Here is a 20,287-nt window from a genome sequence, read left to right on the forward strand (position 1 = left end):
CCAGACATAGGAGACACCTAATGAAATTAACAAGTGGCAAACTTGTTAAAAAGTGGCAAACTTGTAGACCTTGCTAGACAAAATAAGAAATTAAATGTTAGCAGTTTTGAGAAGGAGACAGGACAAATCAATGAAGAGTGGGCCTACTGACAACTATTAAACGTTAAGATCCAGATGGAAATTTCGGCTCAGAAAATTTCTGAATGCTAAAATGCTAGAAGCAATGAAAGTGAACTGTGGCCAGGGTCCTTCTGTGTCTGCCCTGACTTTCTTGAAGCACAGGTGGAAGTAGAACATTAGGAGACACGGACTTAGCAAGCATAGTCCAGTTCATTTTGTTCTAGAAGTTTGATTACTGGAAATGGAAACTATTGGGAAAAAAAATGAAATGCAATTTTTTCTTTGTTCTGTAAGTGACAAAGCTATCAACCAGGCCATTTGTAATATTCACACAGGCACAGGAGAAGTAAAGTAGCAAGAAAAAGGCTGTCTTTTTATTCTCTGCTTTATTCCACAAACACGTTTTTAAGGATAAACCAAAATCATTGTATTTCACAAATACCGTTAGTGGTTTGGGATTTTGGTATTCAGAAGCTGCATAATGTAACACACAATCTCATTACCTAACCTGGGAAATGGTCAGCATTGGTTTTTATGAATGCTCAATGCCAGCAAGCTTTGCTGGGTCAGATCTCAGCCTTTCTTCCAATTCCAAATCACCAGTGGGTCTTCCTCAAGGCTTACTGCTATGAAACTAATAAAACACTCAGAATCATTCTGTTGGGTACCAAGTAACAGACTGGCAGATGAACGAGTTCCCTCCCAGTAGGATGCGGAGGTGTGTTGGTACAGAGCAAACAGAATTACTTTGCCTTTATAGCTTACAGATAGGAAATAACTGATCAGTAGATGTTGTTAAGGTTGAGGGTTGAGAAGCAATTAAGAGATGTCACCACCTGAGGGCTGCAACAGAAGATTTCTACATCCGCCCTGCAGTGGGGTGGCAGTGGCATGTGTCCAATATAATCAGCCCTCAGGGAAAACACCCTTAAATTTACCCTTTAATGACAGCACCAGCAGCAGCGCTGCAGCACGTACTGCCGCTGTTCAAATCTACTTCGTGTTCCGAGATCAGCATTTCTGAGCACTCCTTCACAAGCAGAACAGCACTTTTAACTTTTTTTCTTCGTATCTCATCCAGTTCTCAGACAATTGAGTTCCGTTCACACTTAGCCTATGCCATCTTAATCAAAATGTGTGATCTGCTGCCCTCTATCCTGACAGGGCTCCATATTCCTCAGAGAGCTTCAGGGACATCAGAGTGTATATCTAATGAATATTTACAAAGAAATTTCCTTAAAGAGGATACCATGAGTTTTCAGTGTGTAGTGGAAAATTGTCTGCTGAACATCTTTAAGCATGCATTTCAAGTACATGCAGAAAAAGCCAAAGTAGAAATCTTCACAGCTAAAGAAAGTGTGGCAGGAATCAAACTTTGGAACTCAGAAGGGACTTCCGCGAATTACTGTGCATTACAACTGCAGGTTCTGCTCCACAGACCACAAGGCTGGGATGATCTGCTCTACAGAAAAGAAAAAAAAAAAAACACATCAACTTGTATTAGATCAGCGTGGTTGTACCTGCAAACCAGTAGCAGTTCAGCAGCCAGTGGAAGCATGGTTTTGGTATTCATTGGTGGAAAAATTACTCCTGTACTTGGTCGTGATTTTGTCCAGAATCCTAGCACCCGTAGGATTTCAATTCGGAAACCTCTCTGGAAGAAATACAACTGTCATGACTGATTACGTCATTCAGATGACACAAAACATTGTGTCAGGAACAGCAACACCAGTTTTAAAGGTTGTTTGCCCTGGTGAAAACAAGGTATTTTCAAAATATACATAGTAACCAGACTGATTGCTACTTGGAATTGACCCTAGCTCTTTTAATCCATGAAAGGATACTTAGACTGCTATTGGCAGTTTAGGTATAAACAGGAAATTAATTGTAGTAATTTGCTGTCACGTAATGACAGCGGAAGGTCCCTGGGAGCTCCATGATTTAACTGAAACCCCACTGGGCGCCACGGCTGCTGAACCCCCTCCTGCTGTGGGCTCCCTTGGCCAGACGGAGGTTCTCCAGCCTCCTTGTTGGTTTTTTAAAAAGTGAATTCTTCCACTTGTGCACATTTCTGTTGGTTCTACTGCATTTATACAGCTAGAATTTTGGTAGGCAGTGTAAGTTTTAGGAAGAACTACCCGAGCCTGAACACAAACGTAACCAACCCACAGGGCTGCAGAAAGGAAGACGAGTCCGAAAAGGCTAACAGGGAAAGAGGGCCTATCGACAAACCTGAGTTTCAAAACCCTGTTTTGCTTTGCCCGGACGGGTTCTGCAGAATCAAGGTCCAGAGGCCCGGAGGAGACAGACGGCTTCCAGCCCCTGAGAGGCCCGAGGAGCGGCGGGCCCGGACGGGGCCGCAGCCAAACCCCGGCGAGAGGCGAGATTTTCCCGCAGGCGAAGCCACCGGTTCCCTGCGACAAGAACCGAGGGGTCCCGGCTCCCAGATACCGCAGGCTGGGGAGGGGAGAGGCGGGGCGGTTTGGCCGGGGCCGGGCCGGAGGCGGTGGCGCCGTGGCCCGCCCATCGCCTCACGTCTCCTCCCCGGGCGGGCGGCCGTTGGAGGCGGCGCCGGGGCTGGCCGGGCCCGCCATGCCGAAGCGCTCCTGCCCCTTCGGGGAGGCGGCCCCGCTCCAGCTGAAAACCCGCGTAGGGCTGCGGGAGTTGAGCCGCGGCGTGCGGGGCGAGGAGTACCGCCGGGAGGTCTTCGGTGAGGAGGAGGCGGCGGGGGGGAGGCCGGGCGGGGAGGGAAGAAGCGCCGGAGCCGCCGCCCTGGCCTGTTCCCGCAGCCGCCCCTGCCGCCCCACGGCCGGCGGCGGGCCTGTCGGCGGGGGTGAAGGTGCGAAAAGCCGCCCCTAACTCTCCTCTCCTCTCCCGCCGGCAGAGAGGACCCGGCGGCTGCTCTTCAGGGGGGCCCAGGCATACATGGAGGGCGCCTGGCCCGCCGGCCCCGCCGCCACCTGCGCCGTCAGCCGCTCGCCGGAGCCGGCCGCGGAGGCGCCGGAGGGCGGCGCGGGTCGCGGCTGGAGCGGGCAACTGCTCATCGGCCACGACGGGAAGCTGCTGAGGCGCCCCGTCGCCACCGGGAAGGGTGAGTGGCCCCGCCGCGGGACGGGGTCCGACTGCTGCGGGGGGCGGGCGGCGGGCGCTGGTCTGCGGGCTCCCTGTCACACGTTGAGTGGGGTGGGGGGGGGGGGAGGGAGGAAGGTGTGTGTGCCCCTCCGTAGTTCTTCTTTATTTTCTTTTATTTTGAAGGAAGTGTTAGATTTGAGCTTCACTGAGAGATTTACAAACTGTTGCGCGTGTGGTCTGCTTGGAGCTTTCTTAGTGGTCTTGCCATCGAACGGAGAAAGAGAACCAGCAAAGCTGTAAGCAGCTCTGTACTGCTGCCTCCCGTCTGTCCTGCAAGGCGCTGCCGCCTGTAGCCGCGGTGCCGGGTGGGGACACCACACTAGGCACTTCCCAGAGCTTCTAGATGCTTTCTCTGTTTTGCTGTAAAGTGCCTCTCTCCTTAACGGCATCTTTTCCTGGCAGCCCCCCCCGTGGGAGTTTCCAAAGCCTGCTCGTCCTGTGTCAGAACGGCCGATGTGAAGGAAGCCTGTACGCAGTGCGAGCGGTTCGTCTGTCAGAGCTGCAGCAGGCTCTGCGGCTGCTGTAACGCCGTTACCTGTTCTCTGTGCTCCACTATTGAGTAAGTGCCTTTTGAATTTTTAAGCTAACTTTAATTATATATGCCCTGAAAATTGGCCGTAGCATATGAAGAAGATATGAAGGGAAGCTGTGGCTGCCCCATCCCTGGAAGTGTTCAAGGCCAGGCTGGATGGAGCTTTGAGCAGCCTGGTCTAGTGGGAGGGGATTGGAACTATGTGGTCTTTGAGGTCCCTTCCAACCTAACCGTTCTATGATTCTAAGACCCAATGGATATTTAGCTCATCCACATAAAGCAAGCTCTTCTCACGTGGCTTTAGCAGCAGTAAAGCTGTCTGAAGCATGGGAAATAAAATGCCTGTGTGAAGCAGTCTAATCGGTCTTAGTACAAGTCTAGTTTAGCTTCTCATTTAAATGTTCTAGGAGGCAAAAATTCCTCCTGCTTTCCTGCTAGCAACATAGTGTGTTGGCCGGTGATAAATGAATACAAAAGGAGTAATCTTACATTTTTGCCATCGTTGTTAACAGCTCTTTGATACAAAGAGTGCCTTGTGTAGGAGTCCTGTGGTTACAGTTGATAATGGCATTCTTTGGAATGTTCATTTAGGATGGTATTCTTTGTTATGTTCCAGAAACAGCAGACACACTGACTTTGTTTCTTTTGGTTTTCTTTTTCTTTTTTTTTTCCCCTAGTTATGGTGATGTGGGAGAGCAAGTTCTCTGCAATGGTTGTTCCATATTTCAAGTCTGAAACTTGATGGTTAAGATGTCCATAAATTTCATGAATTCTCCTCCTTACGCCTGGTCAATTAATCCTTTTAGCATGTGAAATTATTATGGAATTTCTATGTTTTATATCTTTATATTGTACTTTTTAATATTGTAGCTAAATAAACTTTTATATTTTGAGGATTTCTAGATTATTTCGAGTCAATTTGTTGCTTTTCCCTAGTTGTGATATGCCTGTCTGGAAGGGGTCACTTTGTGCTCTTACCTGGCGTTCCTTACGTGATATAGAATTCAGAATTGAAGTGTCTCTCCACTTTTTGCTTATGTTAAGACACACTTTTGTGGGATCAGAATAGTTTCTCCTTTTGTGCTTCCAGGTGAGCGTAAATCTATTCTGGATACACAACACTTTCTTTGTGAGCTAACTAGGAAGATTGACCAGGCCTGAAGACTTTTGTAAATAGAGAATTTGCTGATTTCTGGTTAAATTTTTTTAAATTGTCCCAAACATCTTATGATTACTGACAGCTTGAATGGTTTTAATTGTTCTTTCCGTGGTAACTGATAGAAAGAATGATGGTACACCAGGCTTGGAGCAAAAAAGCTTTTCTCAGTAGTTAAGTGTCAAAAACTAATTTTCCTGTACTGTCTTTGCAAGGTCTTTCTTGGAAAGTAGATTGTTTGTATAAGCTGATCGTCTACACTGTAAACTTCAGATTGTCCTGAATACCCACTCAAAAATAACCCATAAAGTGGTCTGAATAATGGTCAGCACTCAAGCGTACCTCTTCATAAACTAGCTCACTCCTCATTTTCCTTTTGTATCACTGCAGAGACCAGTTTGCTTAGTATTTGTGCTGTAGGAGTGAGACTGTCGTTAAGTACTACTGCAAAGCCCCTCAAAGTAACTTTCTTTCACTATTTTTGCTATGTTTTTAAAAATAAAAACATCAGACTCTTCATCTTGCAAGCCAACTATACATAAGACAAAACTACAGCAGTCTTTAATGAAAGAAAACAATGACTTAAGTGTCTGATTTCAGAACGTAGGGAAAAAGGAACAGATTTGAGAGAAAAAAGAAATTCTTATGGCATTCATAGCTAATGCTCTGTTTCCCAAATTATTTGCCCTGAACTCCCAAAGGAGACTGCCACTCACACTTCCCAGTCTTCTCAACTGTAATTAGTATGTTTTGTGTGGAGTAACTTTTTTCTTTTACCTCTTCCCCTCCCCTCTAGCCATTTCTATTTGAAGAAATTGAAAGGCCCTTGCAATGAAAGTTGAGACTTAGGTCTCCTGTGGGGACATCTTTGTTTGACATGCTGTTGAAAGCATGCTAAGTATTTTTACATTTCAGAATACTGCAACTAACCAGACAGAACAGTAAATGCTTTAGCAAAGGGTGGGGTGATCGCTATTGCTGAATGGCAGTACTTCTTCATAGCTGCACACTGCATGGCTTTGGATATATCGGCCACGATGAGGTGCAAGATGACCTTCTTTCTAGCCCCAGTGTAATACCTTGTATAACTATGCAGAGACACTTTAAAAGCATTTGTGCCCTTTAGGGTATCCTTGGGGAGGGGGGGTCGCTTCACTACGAGGTCAACCATGTGTGTGCTAGCATCGTCTGGCTGGTGGATCTGGTTTGTTTCCCTGTTCTGCATGCTTCGTAGCCAGTTAAAATGGGGGAGTTTACTAGTTCTTACTCCAGTCTTGATTTTGAACAACTGTAAAATGTATCTTGTCCCCATCCGCAAAACGAAACACAACCAACCAAAAGTCTATGTCAGGTGAGCTAGTAGTGAAAGTATTAGTCAGAGTGTGCAGTAATTCCACAGTATTATCTGTCTTTTCAAAACTGCAATAGATTAAGTCAGGATGATGGCAGATCTCTGCTGCAGTTCCCAGCTGTCTTTGGGATACTGGCCCTGCCCGTATCACAGGGCAGATAAAAATGTTGTTCCTGTGGTGATCATCTTACAACACAAAGCTGAGTTTTATGAATGGGAAGAATCTGTGTGTTACTGCATTTAAATGTTAGTTTTAGGAAAGAATTTCAAAACTTGGCTTTGTTTCATTTGAAGCTCTAAGCAGTGAACAGAAATGTTTTTCAGTCAAGCATATTTTCCAAACTGAAACTTTTAAGTACCTATCTGCTTTTTGTCATTCTCTCCTGAGGGCAAGAGACTGAAAATACTGTTTTGTTTCTGGGCTCCCGGAGAGATGAGACATGTTGTTTACCAATGATTTATGTTTCAAAGTAGTTGATAGACAAGGGTTTTGGCTCACTTAGTCACCACTGTATTTCATAGAAAGCTGTCCTCTGTAAACAATCACATGGATTTCATAGCTTAAAGTTCTTGTTTGTTATCCTCTACCCTGCCCCTTGAAAGATGGAAGATGGTTGCTCATGAGGACAGATACCTGATGAGGAGTGAAGAGCTGGAAGAAAAAAGCAAGAGGGCTGGAAGAGAATGGTTAGAGGCTGGGAGGAGCGGGGCAGGAGGAGCACAGAACAGCGTGGTCAACTCTTGCATTGGGGTGGTGCATCATACATGTAAGAAATAGGGGTGTTTTAGTGGTTAGCAGCTGTTTTGCTTCTCTGGCTTCAGAAGGTGTGAAAAACTGCTTCTTGTGTGCTTGTATCTCCCAAAAGACTCAAATCTCATTATTGACGAAAAAGCCTGCTCTATTCCTGCAGTTCTTAGATGAACAATGGGAGGTAGGACTGGGGACTGTTTTTAAATCTTTATATTGCCTGCAGAAAAAAAACTATGGGAAGGGAAGAATCTTTGGGTGAGAGGTCCAAAGATTTTTCTCTTTGTCTAATTAACTCCTACGCACAAGGCATCGGCTGTTGCCACTGGTCATGGAGCTGTGCATTGGATACTCCTAGGACTGCATGGGAGATCCAGAGAAATTGTCTGGTTTGTTAATTGAGCAGGAAATTGCTTTTTATACTGTGCTTTGTTGTTATCATATGTTCTTCCCCTCCTATTCAGTGCAAAGTGTCTGAAATCAAAGTTTGCCTGGTGTTCAAAGGGAAGGAGATCCTCTGAGGAGTGAGAATATTGATGGGTGAAAATATCCTACAGTAACGATTTTACAGGTGGGTGAGAAACTTCTTCTGAGGCCTGTATATCACTACTGGTGAAACACGTCCCAAAGAGCACAGTTTTTTACGTCTAAAAGGAAGTCAACTGATCTGATCAGGATATAAAAAAATTCTTTTAAGCCTAAGATGTGAGTAGGTACTAGTTTCAGGGATACCAGATATTCTTTTAAGGACAATCTAAGGTGGTAAATGACTTCAGCAGTCTCCAGTATCTACAACCTGCATTAGAACAAAACCACACAATATTATGAAGAACTTCAGTAAAAAGATCAAATGTGCTTGAGTTACCTCCTTCAACAGCATTTATGCAATACATGCATCTCTGAGTAGTGTTGTGTTCTTGGTGGGTAGATCAGATTTGGTGGTTACACAAATAACCTTAGAGTAATTCCTATACACTTTGCAGAGCAGGTCAGAAGCCTGTTAGCTTTACAAGGGAAAAGTGAGACATTCTACAGATGATCCAGACGCCCTAACGAAAATAACAATAAAATCTTAGCTGAGGACACAAATGTAATCAGTGACATTGTGTGCTTGGTACATTTTTTGTTTACAGCCAGCACCTAAGCCTCTTCCCTTCCTTTTGCTTTTAGTGTCCTGGACTCTGATTTATAGCCAATTCATAGCCTTTTTTTTTTTTTTCTTTTTCTTCCTGGGCAGGTGATAACTAGATGCAGATGTATTTTATGTCAGGACAGGGCACAAAAATGAAGTTATTTAGGTGTAAGTGAAAGAGGATGTCCTTTTTTTCTTTATGAATATGGGTAAGACACTTACTTGCTGCCATCAGCTGTGAGATAGTAAGAAGCTGCAGCAATTTATAAATGGTTTAACTCTTCTGAATCCTCTCTGAAGAGGTGCGACCGAGAAGTAGAAATGGAAAGAGTATCTTTGTCCCTAGGTGTGTTAGGTCTGATTCTTTTGAAAAGGCACAACTAGCCTCCAGGTGAATTGGTCAGACAACAAATAATGCCAGCGCTATGCAAATAATACATACTTCTCTCTTTCACCATGCAACTAGCAGTTGCGTCATGGGTTTGTATTTTGACAAGCTCAGACCAGATTAAAACATTGAATCCTAGCAAAAATTAACTAATACTAAATTCCCACCTATGCTGTATGTGTGCAAACTTATCTATACTGCTCCTTTGTAACTTTTGGTTAGTTGTAATATGGTTTCATCGTAGCAGATGATGCAACTATTCGCTATTTGTGCCGCCTTTACCTTCCATCTAGATTCCCATAGCGCTCACTACCTAGGCATGAAGTCCTCGGTGTTTGGGGAAACTCCAGGTAAAGTGTGGCAGCGTATCTCCATGGTTTATTCTGTGTATGCCAAGCTTGTCCTCTGTTCTATGCAGTGGTTTACCATCAATTGTCAAACTAAGCTTAGATTCCAAGTAATTGTAGAAATATGTTGGGTTGTCCAAGCAGAGGGAGGAAAAACTCTAACCATCCAAGAGAAACACTCCAACAACAGGCAGAACAAAACTGCTACAGCAGCACAAAGATTGTATAGCCAAACTTCGTCGCATAACCTTGGGTATCACAGCTTTGCAGAGGTGAAATGAGAGGGCTGGTGGGAGGCTCTTCCAAGAGAGCATCTTTCTTCCAGCAGGCTTTTGCGTGAGGACAGAGGAGGCTAAGAAAGACCACGTGTACCCCGATGCTGAGTTCCTTGTGCTATTTCTTCCACTCTCTTTAGGGTTTTTCATTACTGAATCTTACCGGGGAAGGCAGCAAAGCTTTGAACGTTGTGTTTTGTTCTTATTGAAGCAAATTGGTTAACCTATTAAAAGTAGCCCAGAGGATTTAGAAAATGTTAATGCTTCTTTAAAAAATAAATAGGAGCTATGTAATTCAAAGACCAACACTGCCTGTGGATAGAAAATTGGGGAAAAAAAATTGTTCTAAATCTTACTTTCTATTTTACATTAATAAAATTGCAATAGAGGGAAAGAGATCAGGTTATTATAAAAATATTTTTATAATATTTTAATGACTATCACAGTTATGTACGTAACTTTCATCTTTTGTGTAGCTACTTTATTTCTAAAGACACTGAAATACCATACTTCTTGTTGTTGATTGCATTTTGAACTGCTGCCATTGTAATGCAAGTTTTAATGATATTTGCTAGTGTTCTGTGTTCTGGGCTTTCGTTATTTTGTTTTTTCCTTAAGGAAAAGCCTCAGCTGGGATCAAATCATTATAGCTTCCACTTTTATTACAAGTTTTTAGTTCTCGTGGTTGTGATTTCCATTAAAACGTAATGATAGATGTTATATTACTTATCTCTTGCAGAGATTGTTATTGCTTAAACATTTTGTGGTTGTAGGATTTACTTTAAACTTTAGGATTTAATTGTATTTTCTTACATTGCTTTACTCAAATGTAACAGTTGCAATCACGATCCCCTTCTCATTTGTTCTGTTGTCACTCACTCTGTAAAATGTGGGTGTTTTTCTGTTTCTTCTTTCCCTGACAAATACTGTTGTAGGTAGCGGGGCCAGATGTCCACTTGCTAACCCACACAGCGATGTCCAAATCAGCATAGTTTCACCAGGTACTATCTTGGTCATTTCTACATACATATGTTCTTAAACTTGCACTGAAGTTACGAAAACTGCCAGTGGCTCCTTGTGCAGAATTCCACTTTAATCTGGTGAGAGACAAGATAAAACCTAACCATTCACCCTACCTTTTCAGTAGGAGTTTCACGTTGTAGCCACAGGGTGGCATCACTATGTCACTCTTGTGTAGGTTGTTACTCAAGTTCTTAGTTTTTCCTCAAGTCCTCACAGCTTGGTTGATACTGTTATAATTGGACTGCTAGTTTGGGGAGGGTGGGGGTGGTGTTTTAAAATATCCCCCTAATGAATCTGTAGGCCCCAAACAAGTTTTTTATCCAAAATACTTTGTACCATTCATAAAATATAGCCAAAGCGGATCACTTTGCTGTCTGCAGAGACAAAAGCAAAATGTAAATCATATGCATAAACATAAATTGATCACATTATTTTTTGTTCTTTGAATTTTAAGGTATCAGTATCATAAGCAGGAGTATTTATATGCCAAGCAATACATAAGTTCTATCATAAAACCACAACAACAAAAAAACGAAACGTACGCACCCACCCAAACACCCCCACTCCACATTTTTTTGCATTAAGTGAACGTATGGCACCCAAGTTGCTTCTCATAAAGATGGGAAAGAGTACGGTGGTTGCTGTGCTGATGGTAGCACTGCAAAGCTGGCCTCTGAAATGTACTGGCAGGTGCTGAGCAAGCAGGGTAACCTCAGGAGAAGGCTGCTGTCTCACCTCTGAAGGGCAGGGAGATGGTGCTGCTGATTGAGAAAAGGTGAGGGTTATGCCATTCTTTGAGGAGAACAATTTGAGGAATTACGGGCTGGTCAGTCTGACCTCAGCCCTGCCCTGGGGAGGGTCACTCCATCCATAGCGCAGGCTGGGTGCTGACTGGAAAAGGACCTGGGTGTTCCAGGGGGGCAGGTTGCACCTGGGTCAGTGTGTTCTTGCCATGGAAAGGCAAACCCTGTTGGGCTGCGCTGGCAAGAGCAGAGGCAGCACAGTTTCTCTTGTGCCTGAGATCCAGAGGTGTTACTGTGGCACGCGGAGCCTTTACTTGTCCTGAAGAGCCTACAGTGCAGAGAGACAACCCCAGCAGACAGGAAGCCTGACTGCTTCCAGCTCACAGACAGGGCATGTCTGAGGCCTTCAGAGTCTATCAGAGGATAAGTATTTTATGATTTTTCTTGGGATTCCAAGGCTGTGTATTCATCTATGGTGCTTTTGAATACACTTAGGAATTTATAGTACTGTCGAAACTCTTCAGTGCTCTTAGCATTCTTCCTCTGTTCTCCTCCGCATTGATTACTGCTAGCTGTCAGAAAGGAGGAACTGGTAAAAGGATATGTGGTCTGAGAATGTCCACTCTTACATCCTGTTTACTCTGCTAGAACTACCGCTGTGATGAAACTTACTCGTATCCTTAAGTGTTTTTGTGGGCTGCGCTGTAGGGTGCAGCACTTTGCAGAATACAGATCTGAGCCTAAAGAAATAATTCAACCAAGTAGCTTGCTTACCTACAAAAATTAATGCACTTTTATGTATCTCAGTCCCAGCGAGTTTCATTTTAGGAGCTTGACTCTCCCACGCTTTCTTGCACTGAGTAATACCTCGTTAAATGAGTAATCCCATTGTTCTGATTTCTCTTTCCATGATAGCAAGATTATTTACTGCTCTAAACTAGATTTTAAAATATTTTTAAACACAGTAAAAACAAGCTTAGAAACCTGGGACTGTAGCCATTTTGGATTAACAGTATAAGGAATTAAAAGTACAGTAAAATGTAAGGCTGAAAATATAAAGTCAATGTGCAAATTTTCATGGTCTCCTCACAAAAATGTTAAAAGAAGAAAGCCAGCTCAAATACTTCCTTCATACCTTGTTTCATATTCTGCCGAGTGGTTTAACTCCACGTTGTTCTGGAAGTCCTCACTTCTCTGAAAATGAGAGAACTTGGTCTCAGTTGTGTGTAGTCACAGGTACTGCTACATGTGGTAGCGTGGTCTGAGATACCTGTGTATTTAAACTGCTCAGATTTTCACATGAACGCAAGAGCTTTTTTACTCGGCCATTGCGTGGAGTAAAGAAATTCTATAGAAAACCACTTCAGTCCTGTGAGTTTGTATCAATCAGCGCTGTTCGACACAAGCCTCTCTAAGTCCTGAAGATATCTTTTGTTCCTCACCTATCCAACACTGGAGTGCACTTAGTGAGACCAAGAACTAGAAGTTATTGTACACCAAGTTAGAGGGACTTTCCCTCTTTGCTGGTACAAGTCTTCCACTCTTTGTTTACTCCATGCACTTTCATATAGCCATGTATTTGTGTTTAGCATCATTGCTATAACCTTTTTTTCTTGCACCTTGTACTTTGTCCCTTCTGTGTTGATGCTACTGATACAGATACAGCAAGAGCTTGTGCACTTCTGTTCACATTCACACTAATAAGTTTTCCATTTGTGGAAGTGTAGTGCTGTCCCCGCTCTGCTGAAGAGATGGACGAAGCTCATGATGCTGGCCCTTCGTTGCTGCTGTGAAATCTACTGCAAAAGGATGCGATTTGGGGTTCTTTCATCTTTTCCTTAGTGCAAGGTATTGTCTTTAGTTGTGTTTTACACAGTGCAAGTATAGCTTAATACACAGCTCAAAGCCACGACTTTTGTATCCGAAATGTCTGTAATATTAATTTCACGGGTAGTCTCTCTTCTGCCCTTTAATGTTAATCACTTGGACATGAAAACTAGTTCAAACCTCAACACTTGTTCTCTGTATTTTCTTAAGATTTTCAGTTCTGGGGAGGCTTTTAACTTTATTCCTCCACTCGGAATATTTTCTTAGTTTGCTTAACTCATGCTACCATCTGTTGTTCAGTAACTCCTCAGAGCCAAGACGGCTGGTGGAGATCTGAGTTCTCTTAGATCAGCACTTGGCACCGCGAGCTTTTTCACAACCCAACAAGCAGTTCCAACAGCTGCACGCATGAATCACTTAAGTTATAGTACCCTGCAGCACCCTGTAAGAATGGGTTTTGACAATCTGGTCAGATGCCACACAAGCAAAAGTGCTATGAACTGAGCTCCTCGGAAGGTGTGACATAAATTTATGATCATTATTTTGATACTTATTTTAATGTAACGTGCTTTGAAGTTTCATTACTGTTCAGAAAGCTTTGGGAATACCTAGATTGTACGTAAGCATTTACCATTAATTACAAGAAAAATTTCAGTAGGCTGTGGGGGTGTGCGCTTGTATATTTTTATTTGTTACAGCAAACTATTCTGACACGTTCCCTATAGCATTTCATATTACTGAGAGACAGTTTGCCCCAGCAGTAAAGCTGCTCTTCACATGCTTTTGAGTCAGTCTATATTTAAACCTGTCTCCAGCAGTATTTTCTTTCAGTCGTTTTAGCCTGGTTTGCTTAGCTGTGGATACATTCTTGATTACGCTCTGTTTATTGAAAGATTTGCTACCATGTACTGTTCTTCTGCAAACACTACAAAACATCATTTCATTCACAGTTTCGCAAGCTGCAAGAGCACTTCTTTAGGGTTTGCGAGAGGACAGCGTGGACGCCTTGGTGGTTTTGCAGCAGTTTGCGCTAACACTGAGCCCGAAGGACTGGTGTAAATCAGCCTGGTGTCGTGGGGCAAACTGAGCTACACAGTTGAAGATCTTGTCCTGCATGTAACTTGTGTTATGCTCCAGTGTTGTCATTATTTAATGATAACCATTGCTTTGGCTGAGAATTTAACTCAAGGCCATTCACAAAAGAATTTATGGAGTCCATATGTTTGTATTTCACCGAGCTGCTAAATAAAAGGCGGGGAGGGAGCAATATGGAGGTTATATTGTCTTGATTTTTATTTTGAAGCTGCATCTGCAGACTAGCTGGAGCCAAGCAGGGTAACTATAGGATGGGACAGTATCATCCAGGAATAGGGTGTTGAAACTTCTTGGGCAACTTCCACAGAACTGCCTGGCAGGACTCCCCCCCCGCCCCACGCAGTTCCTCTTAGAACATTAGATCAGCGGGTTCCTAGGGGATAATGAGGGATGGGTGCCAGAGATGGAAAGCCTCAGTGGTTCTCCAGAAGTAGGATGGGAAAGGACATGATTAAGTCTTGAGTTCAAGAGTTTAACCGATTTTGTTGAGTCGACAGCAAGCCTTTCATGCCCCTAGAAAAGTAGATTAAAGAGGTCTCAGGATGTACAGGCAGCAGACTGAGGCAGTGAACATGAGGATGATGAAGGTGGCTGGTGTCAGTTTCCTAGATTTTAGAGAGTTCTTAAGAGTTTACAAGAGTTTTAAAGAGTTAAAGAAAATACATAAATGTCTTCTATCAGCAATTTTCAGTTAATGTCTTATCAGGGATTTAACTGTATTTTTATAGAGAACTCTGGATAGGTTAAACTTGACAGTTCATAGCAGAATGGAAAGCTAGATAAAGGGCAGAGCTACGGTCTGGTGTGCTTTCCCCAGGTTTCTTACATTTACCAGCTTGAAAACCACACAAACTTAGGGATGCCCTGGAACAGAAATAGATGCCAGAAGAGTGAGGGATGACCAGATTGGTTTTTTGAAAGCAAATGACTACCTTCGAACTCTATAAAGAAACAGGAGTGAATGACGAACGGTGCTGGGCAGTTTTCTCCTCTTCTTACCCTAGTGCTTTCTAGTTGTGCTTCTGCAACAGAAAGGGTGTTTAAAATATCAACAGGAATAGGAAAGCGCTTTAAAACTCAATGGGAGACATGCTCTTTTCTTTGGTAAGCCCAGTATGTCATGCCATAACACATCAGTCAAGACTCTACAGGAAACCCTGAGCAGGCAGGTTTATGCAGACAGTGTAAAGTGGTCCTATCGGTTTGGGTCAGATGACAAAATTAACTCACCCAGCTTCACTATGTTAAGGAACTGTAGTATCCATAATAAAATATCATCGATAGAGTACAGCTAATACGTCCATCCCTACAAATATTTGGTTGTCTTCAGTATTTTTTTATCGTCTCGGAAAGCCACCACCCCCAGACCAGCAGCAGGCACCGTCCTGACCCCCAGTGGAGGCTGCAGCTGGGACTTTCCCCCAGCTCGCGTGCCACCAGGTAAGTGCTGGTGGGAGAAGGATGGACTACACTATAGGCTTTAACTACCATACCTTCTTTTGCTCATTAAATCTGCACTTGTCCGCGAGACCACGGAAAGAGGGTCTTGCAGGTTTCTTTTACCATCTAAAGGGAGCTTAGCTGTATATTTGGTCTCTGGAGTCTCCACAGCCAACCAAGGAGCATCCAGCATCAGGATGCTGCCCAAGAGAAAATAATTATTTAAAGTAGGAGATACCATGTCAGTTCATAACTTCTAGACCTTGCAGAAGAAGATCTGAAATAGGCTAAGGCGACATAAAGAAAAGAATGAGAGAAGGCAGGGAAGAAAAGGAAAGAATCCGTTGTTCCTTATCTGCTGGGAAGAGAAGGAGAAAGGTGTCATAAGGAAAAAAGTCAAAAGATGAAATAAAGAGAACTGGAATTCAGACCAAACTGACTAAAAAGGGAGAGGGGAGGGAAATGAGCAGCCTGGTCTCTACAGGTAGCACCCAGCAATCTGCACCCAACCTCTGTGCAGCAGGGGAGTGAAAGCCCACCTCCCTGTGCCAGCTTTTTTCCTGCTCCCAGGGGCGGAGATCCACTCTGCAGGAGAAAGACAGATGGCGTTACCATCGCCTGGGCTCCTGTGGGGGATTTTTACAGATGGGGAGTTGGAAGCCTCTTTGTGCTGCTGCAGCCTTCCTCTCCAGCAGCCCTCCAGTGCTCGGGGCCTCCACCAGGCTGCGTACCCGGATCATCTGCTACTTCGACATGTGCCTGTTAGAAAAACAGGTGTATTTATAACTAGGGTTTTCTCCATGTTTGAAAAGTATCCTTGTCGACTTCTCCTTTCTTGTAACATCTGCCTGTTTTTTCATTACCGAGAGATTGCTAATAAAAACTGGGCCACCAGCACTGATCTGACAGGAAAGTTGACATGACCGTTTTGCACAGAGGAACCCTGGCCGACGCTGCGTCACTCACACACGGCCTTCATCAGACAATCTCAGTGCTGCCCTATAGCCTTAGGACACCTCGCCTACCTCCAACAAAGCACGGATGTGACAAGTTTCTTGAAGGTACCTGGAAAACTACTGGGCAGCCCAGGAAGCATCACCCTCATCACAACTCAGTTTGCCGCTTACTAGAATTAAAAAAAAAAATAAAAATACCCATTTTAAATAACAAGGAGCCACCTTTGATCTCCACTTCCTTAACAGCTGAGCAAATGAGCACAGCAAGTAAAACTTCGGAAAGGTAACACAATTTCAGGTTTTACAATCAAGTAAAGGGAGATACTAAGTTTAATCCTTTTATCTTAGTTACACATTAAGTTTATGACAACGTCACCTGTGTAAATAAGAACATTTTGTTCTGCTTTCTTGTGCTTCCCCTCCTCTGCCACTTTCCAGTCCGCAGTTGCACCAAGTGACCTTGCTCCTTCCACTGTTTTTATTCGGTTTCATTTTATACTCATTACTGGGCCGGCAGCAGGTATTCCCGTCTTCCTGTTTAGTTTCATTTCCCCCACTAACAGCGGAATAAGGAACAACTGCAGCGGCGGAACGTATCGTGTGGAAAGCTCACTATACGCTGCAACCATTGTAAGAACAGGATCACCCCGTTTTCATTAATAACATTCATTAAACGGCTTATGTTTTCAACTCTCTGCACATCCCTAGCGCCTTTAAAATCATTGCAGCAATTTATCAAATATATTTTAAAAGTTCATTATCTAAAAAATAAAATAAAAAACCCACTCAAATGCTGGAGCGGCCCCACGTGCCAGGCCTGTGTGTGGGAAAAGGTGTTGCAATTGTTCTTCATGGTCAGCTTTGCGCTCCACCGAATTGAAAATAAAAAGCCAGTTCCAGGCTGACGAACCTCTCCAGTGCAGACCTTGCCCTCGGCCATCCCGGGGCTCCCAACTGCGGCGCTGCCGATGTGTGGTGAGCTGCTGGATTCAGTTCTGTCAGGAGACCTAAGTCAAACTGCTGTTTTCAACAGCAGCCAGCAAAGTGGAAGCATATGGAAGTCCTCAGGGTACAGCTGCAAAGCTCCAGGTGGCAGCCACCTTAAGGGAGCCAGTGGCTCCAGCCTGCGCTAGAAACAATTTCTGAGCGACCGGTGTCAGGGAGGTGAAAAGAACATTAAAGGAATCTATTTTGGGTATCACACCGTGTAAAGGAAAAGCTGCAACCACCAACACCAGGCAGAGATGAAAGTGCCTGGTGGTGATGGTGCTAATGTGGCCTTTCAGAGACGGTCAACGGCTCCCGTTAAAAGTGCAAATCCTAACGCAAAGCAGGCATCATCCTCCACCTGAGAGAGTAAGTATTGCTCAGGGTTTCCTCTCCTAGTCATGCCAGGGGGAAACCTAGAGAATCCAGCCTGCCTGCACCCATCTCAAGCAACGCGAGGGCAAGTGTTGGTGTTCCTGCTTGAGAGCAACGTGCTGACAACCTCCGGCTCAGTGACAACATACTGAAATCCAATGTACTCTTCACATCCCTGCGAACATTACAAAACTATAACGCAATAAAACGGGTATGAATTCAACAAAGACATGCGTACTTTGCTTAAAACACTAAGTGCAGTGAACTTGGGCTGACCAGAACCAATGCCATAAAAAAAAAATTATGAGAAAAAAGTGAGATTTGTATTAGGGGAAGCATCTGAAAGCAAGGCTGCTGCCGAGTCACATAAATTGTATGAAAGTAGTATACAGGCTTTGTCAGCCTTAAAGTGTCAATGCATACCAGAGAGAAAAAGCACAGGAACAACCTCCCTCAGCAGAGCACGGGCTCTCAGATGCAGGACCTAAACCACCAAACAGAATCACGGACTAGTTGAGGTCGGCAGGGACTTCTGGAGCTCATTTCTCCCAGTGCCCCTGCTCCAAGCACGGTCAGCAACAATGCCCCCAGAAAAGTCCAATTTGTTCCAGTCGCTTGCCTCCAATAAGCTGAAGGAAGTACAGTATTACCAGTTTTGCCTTTTTTTGCAAAACAATATGCTGTTTGAGCACGTATTTTCCGATCATTTTCATCCAATTTCGAGGAATTCCCAGGCACTCTGCTGAAAATCACAATCACCATTTTTCATTGTGATACGGGTTTTCCTGCTACTACACAAGTTTTCTGGCTAACAGCAGCAGTGCTGTAAGAACACAGTAGTGCAAGGGAACAGACACGGTAGAGTTTACAAATAACTAAAGATCACAGCATCTGGGGTAGGGATTGCGTCTGTTCCTGTGAAGAATTTTCACTTTTGCACTCAAAATAATTGTAGCGTCTTCTGTGGGGTGAAAGTTACGTATTATTTTTAAAATGCACAGAATTTGAGACACCCTCAGAATTCAGAAAATAGAGCACCCGCCGCCTGTGCGGTCATCATCTCCTTGAAACAAACTCAAAAGACCCGATGAAGATGGAAAAATACAAGCAGTTATGGCAGTATGACAGAAGGCAGGAAGAAACAGCGTGGAAAAATTCATAAAAATGGAATCTTAGCATAGGCCAGGGTTACACTTAAGCACAGGAAGAAGTTCATAAAGTCCACGTCTAGAGAAAACAGGTAGTGAGCAGTAACAGGCAGACAACCACACGAAGCAGTGCTTCAGCAAAGGAGAAACTGAGAACCGAGCTACAAGCACGCTGAAAAACCACAGAGGGAAGTAGCGTTTTTCGCATACAAAGTCCTTGATCCGCTCCTCGAGAAAGAACCCACCACGCTCACCAAACCAGGCTGGTAACCAGCAGTTACAAAAAATAAAATTAAAAAAAAAAAAAAAAGGACAAAACCAGCCGCGTACATGGACTACTGTAACGAAATGGTTTTGTTTAAAATGATCTGAGACACAGAGCAACTAGTCATCACCTGATTAGAATGCAACATATGTTCCATTAGACAGAGCTACCAAACGTCTGTACGCTCAGCTGCAGCGGGGATAATAAGCTCCCATTTGCTATAGGCACTGTGTGTTCTTTTCGTTTTACTTCTAGCGGCAATTAACCTCCCTGTTATTAAGAAAATTGAGCTAAAAGTGGAAGACAAACACTCTCATTTGCAACGCTGAAGAAACAAGATCCTTTTACATTCGCCCATTTCTTCAAATTTGTTTTTACCTCTAAAGCTCTTTCAGATACAGCGAAATAAAATCAACCCTTCCTCCTAAATTATCATTTCCCAAACTTCTCAGGCAGAAAACCCCTTGCAACTCCTGCGGGTGCTTTACGTGTGTGGGCTTCTCTTCTGCAACTCCATCTCCTTGGAGTTTGCGTTCCCACTGCAGGACCTCTAATTTGGGACCACCATCCTAAATCCTGCTACCGGAGATAAAAAATCTGACCTAGCACATGCCGTCTAAAAAGCAAAGCGTATTTTTCTCTGACAAAGATTTAAAAAAAACCCACAAACACTTTGGAGTATGAAGAACACAGTACTCTTGTACTGAGCATTTAAATGCACGGAAGCAACCCAAAGTAGCAGACAAGAATGTTCACCCCCAGTTAAAGCAAAGATCATCCAATTTAAACAATCCAGGGAAGTTTTTACCCTCAAACCTCCAAAAATTTCTTTCTCGGGTGGAAAACCGGCGACAAATTCCAACAGCATCCGAGATACCAAGGCCTGCACGAGAGCTGTGCCGCAGCTGGAGAGCGCGTGGAGGTTACCTGCTGGAGGGGCGACGGTGTACAAAAAAGGAAGAAAGAGCAGTTTAGTTTATTGCGGGGGGTGACAGATGATAGTTTGTGCAGAGTCAGGAATGCCATCAACGACGGTGATCCGCGCCCAGTTTAAAGGGAGAACAGCCTGCCATATCCTAATGGGATTGTAGCGGATGTTTTAGTTACACGAGAGAACATAAAATGGAATTTGCAGAATTACCTGGCTTCTGCCGATGTCTCTTAACCCCACATAGCACAAGCAGCAGCAGATCTATTTTGACCTCGCCTTCTGAGTGCAGTCAGAGACTGCATGTTACTTATTTGCT

The 20,287-nt window shown here is 43.9% G+C and overlaps 1 protein-coding gene and 1 long non-coding RNA gene across 2 annotated transcripts; both read left to right on the forward strand.

The window, feature by feature from the left end:
* The first annotated feature begins 2,563 nt into the window (after positions 1 to 2,563).
* SIVA1 (SIVA1 apoptosis inducing factor) lies at positions 2,564 to 4,680 on the forward strand. The gene is made up of 4 exons (XM_054199901.1): positions 2,564 to 2,830; positions 3,005 to 3,211; positions 3,655 to 3,811; positions 4,462 to 4,680. Exons 1-4 carry the CDS (start codon positions 2,713 to 2,715, stop codon positions 4,517 to 4,519), a joined length of 540 nt encoding a protein of 179 aa, XP_054055876.1. The 5' UTR covers positions 2,564 to 2,712; the 3' UTR covers positions 4,520 to 4,680.
* A 5,933-nt stretch (positions 4,681 to 10,613) lies between these two features.
* On the forward strand, positions 10,614 to 14,010 carry LOC128908908 (uncharacterized). Its single transcript, XR_008466157.1, has 3 exons — positions 10,614 to 10,979; positions 11,232 to 12,795; positions 13,725 to 14,010. It is a non-coding gene; the product is annotated as an uncharacterized LOC128908908 (long non-coding RNA).
* Positions 14,011 to 20,287: the final 6,277 nt, after the last annotated feature.

This window comes from Rissa tridactyla, chromosome 4, assembly GCF_028500815.1.
Source record: "Rissa tridactyla isolate bRisTri1 chromosome 4, bRisTri1.patW.cur.20221130, whole genome shotgun sequence".
NCBI classification, from domain to species: Eukaryota; Metazoa; Chordata; class Aves; order Charadriiformes; family Laridae; genus Rissa; species Rissa tridactyla.

Coding starts and splice junctions, on each gene's coding strand:
- SIVA1 (XM_054199901.1), top strand. CDS start 2,713: ATGCCGAAGCGCTCCTGCCCCTTCGGGGAGGCGGCCCCGCTCCAGCTG. Junction 2,831..3,004: donor GTACCGCCGGGAGGTCTTCG/GTGAGGAGGAGG, acceptor TCCCGCCGGCAG/AGAGGACCCGGCGGCTGCTC. Junction 3,812..4,461: donor TCTCTGTGCTCCACTATTGA/GTAAGTGCCTTT, acceptor TTTTTCCCCTAG/TTATGGTGATGTGGGAGAGC.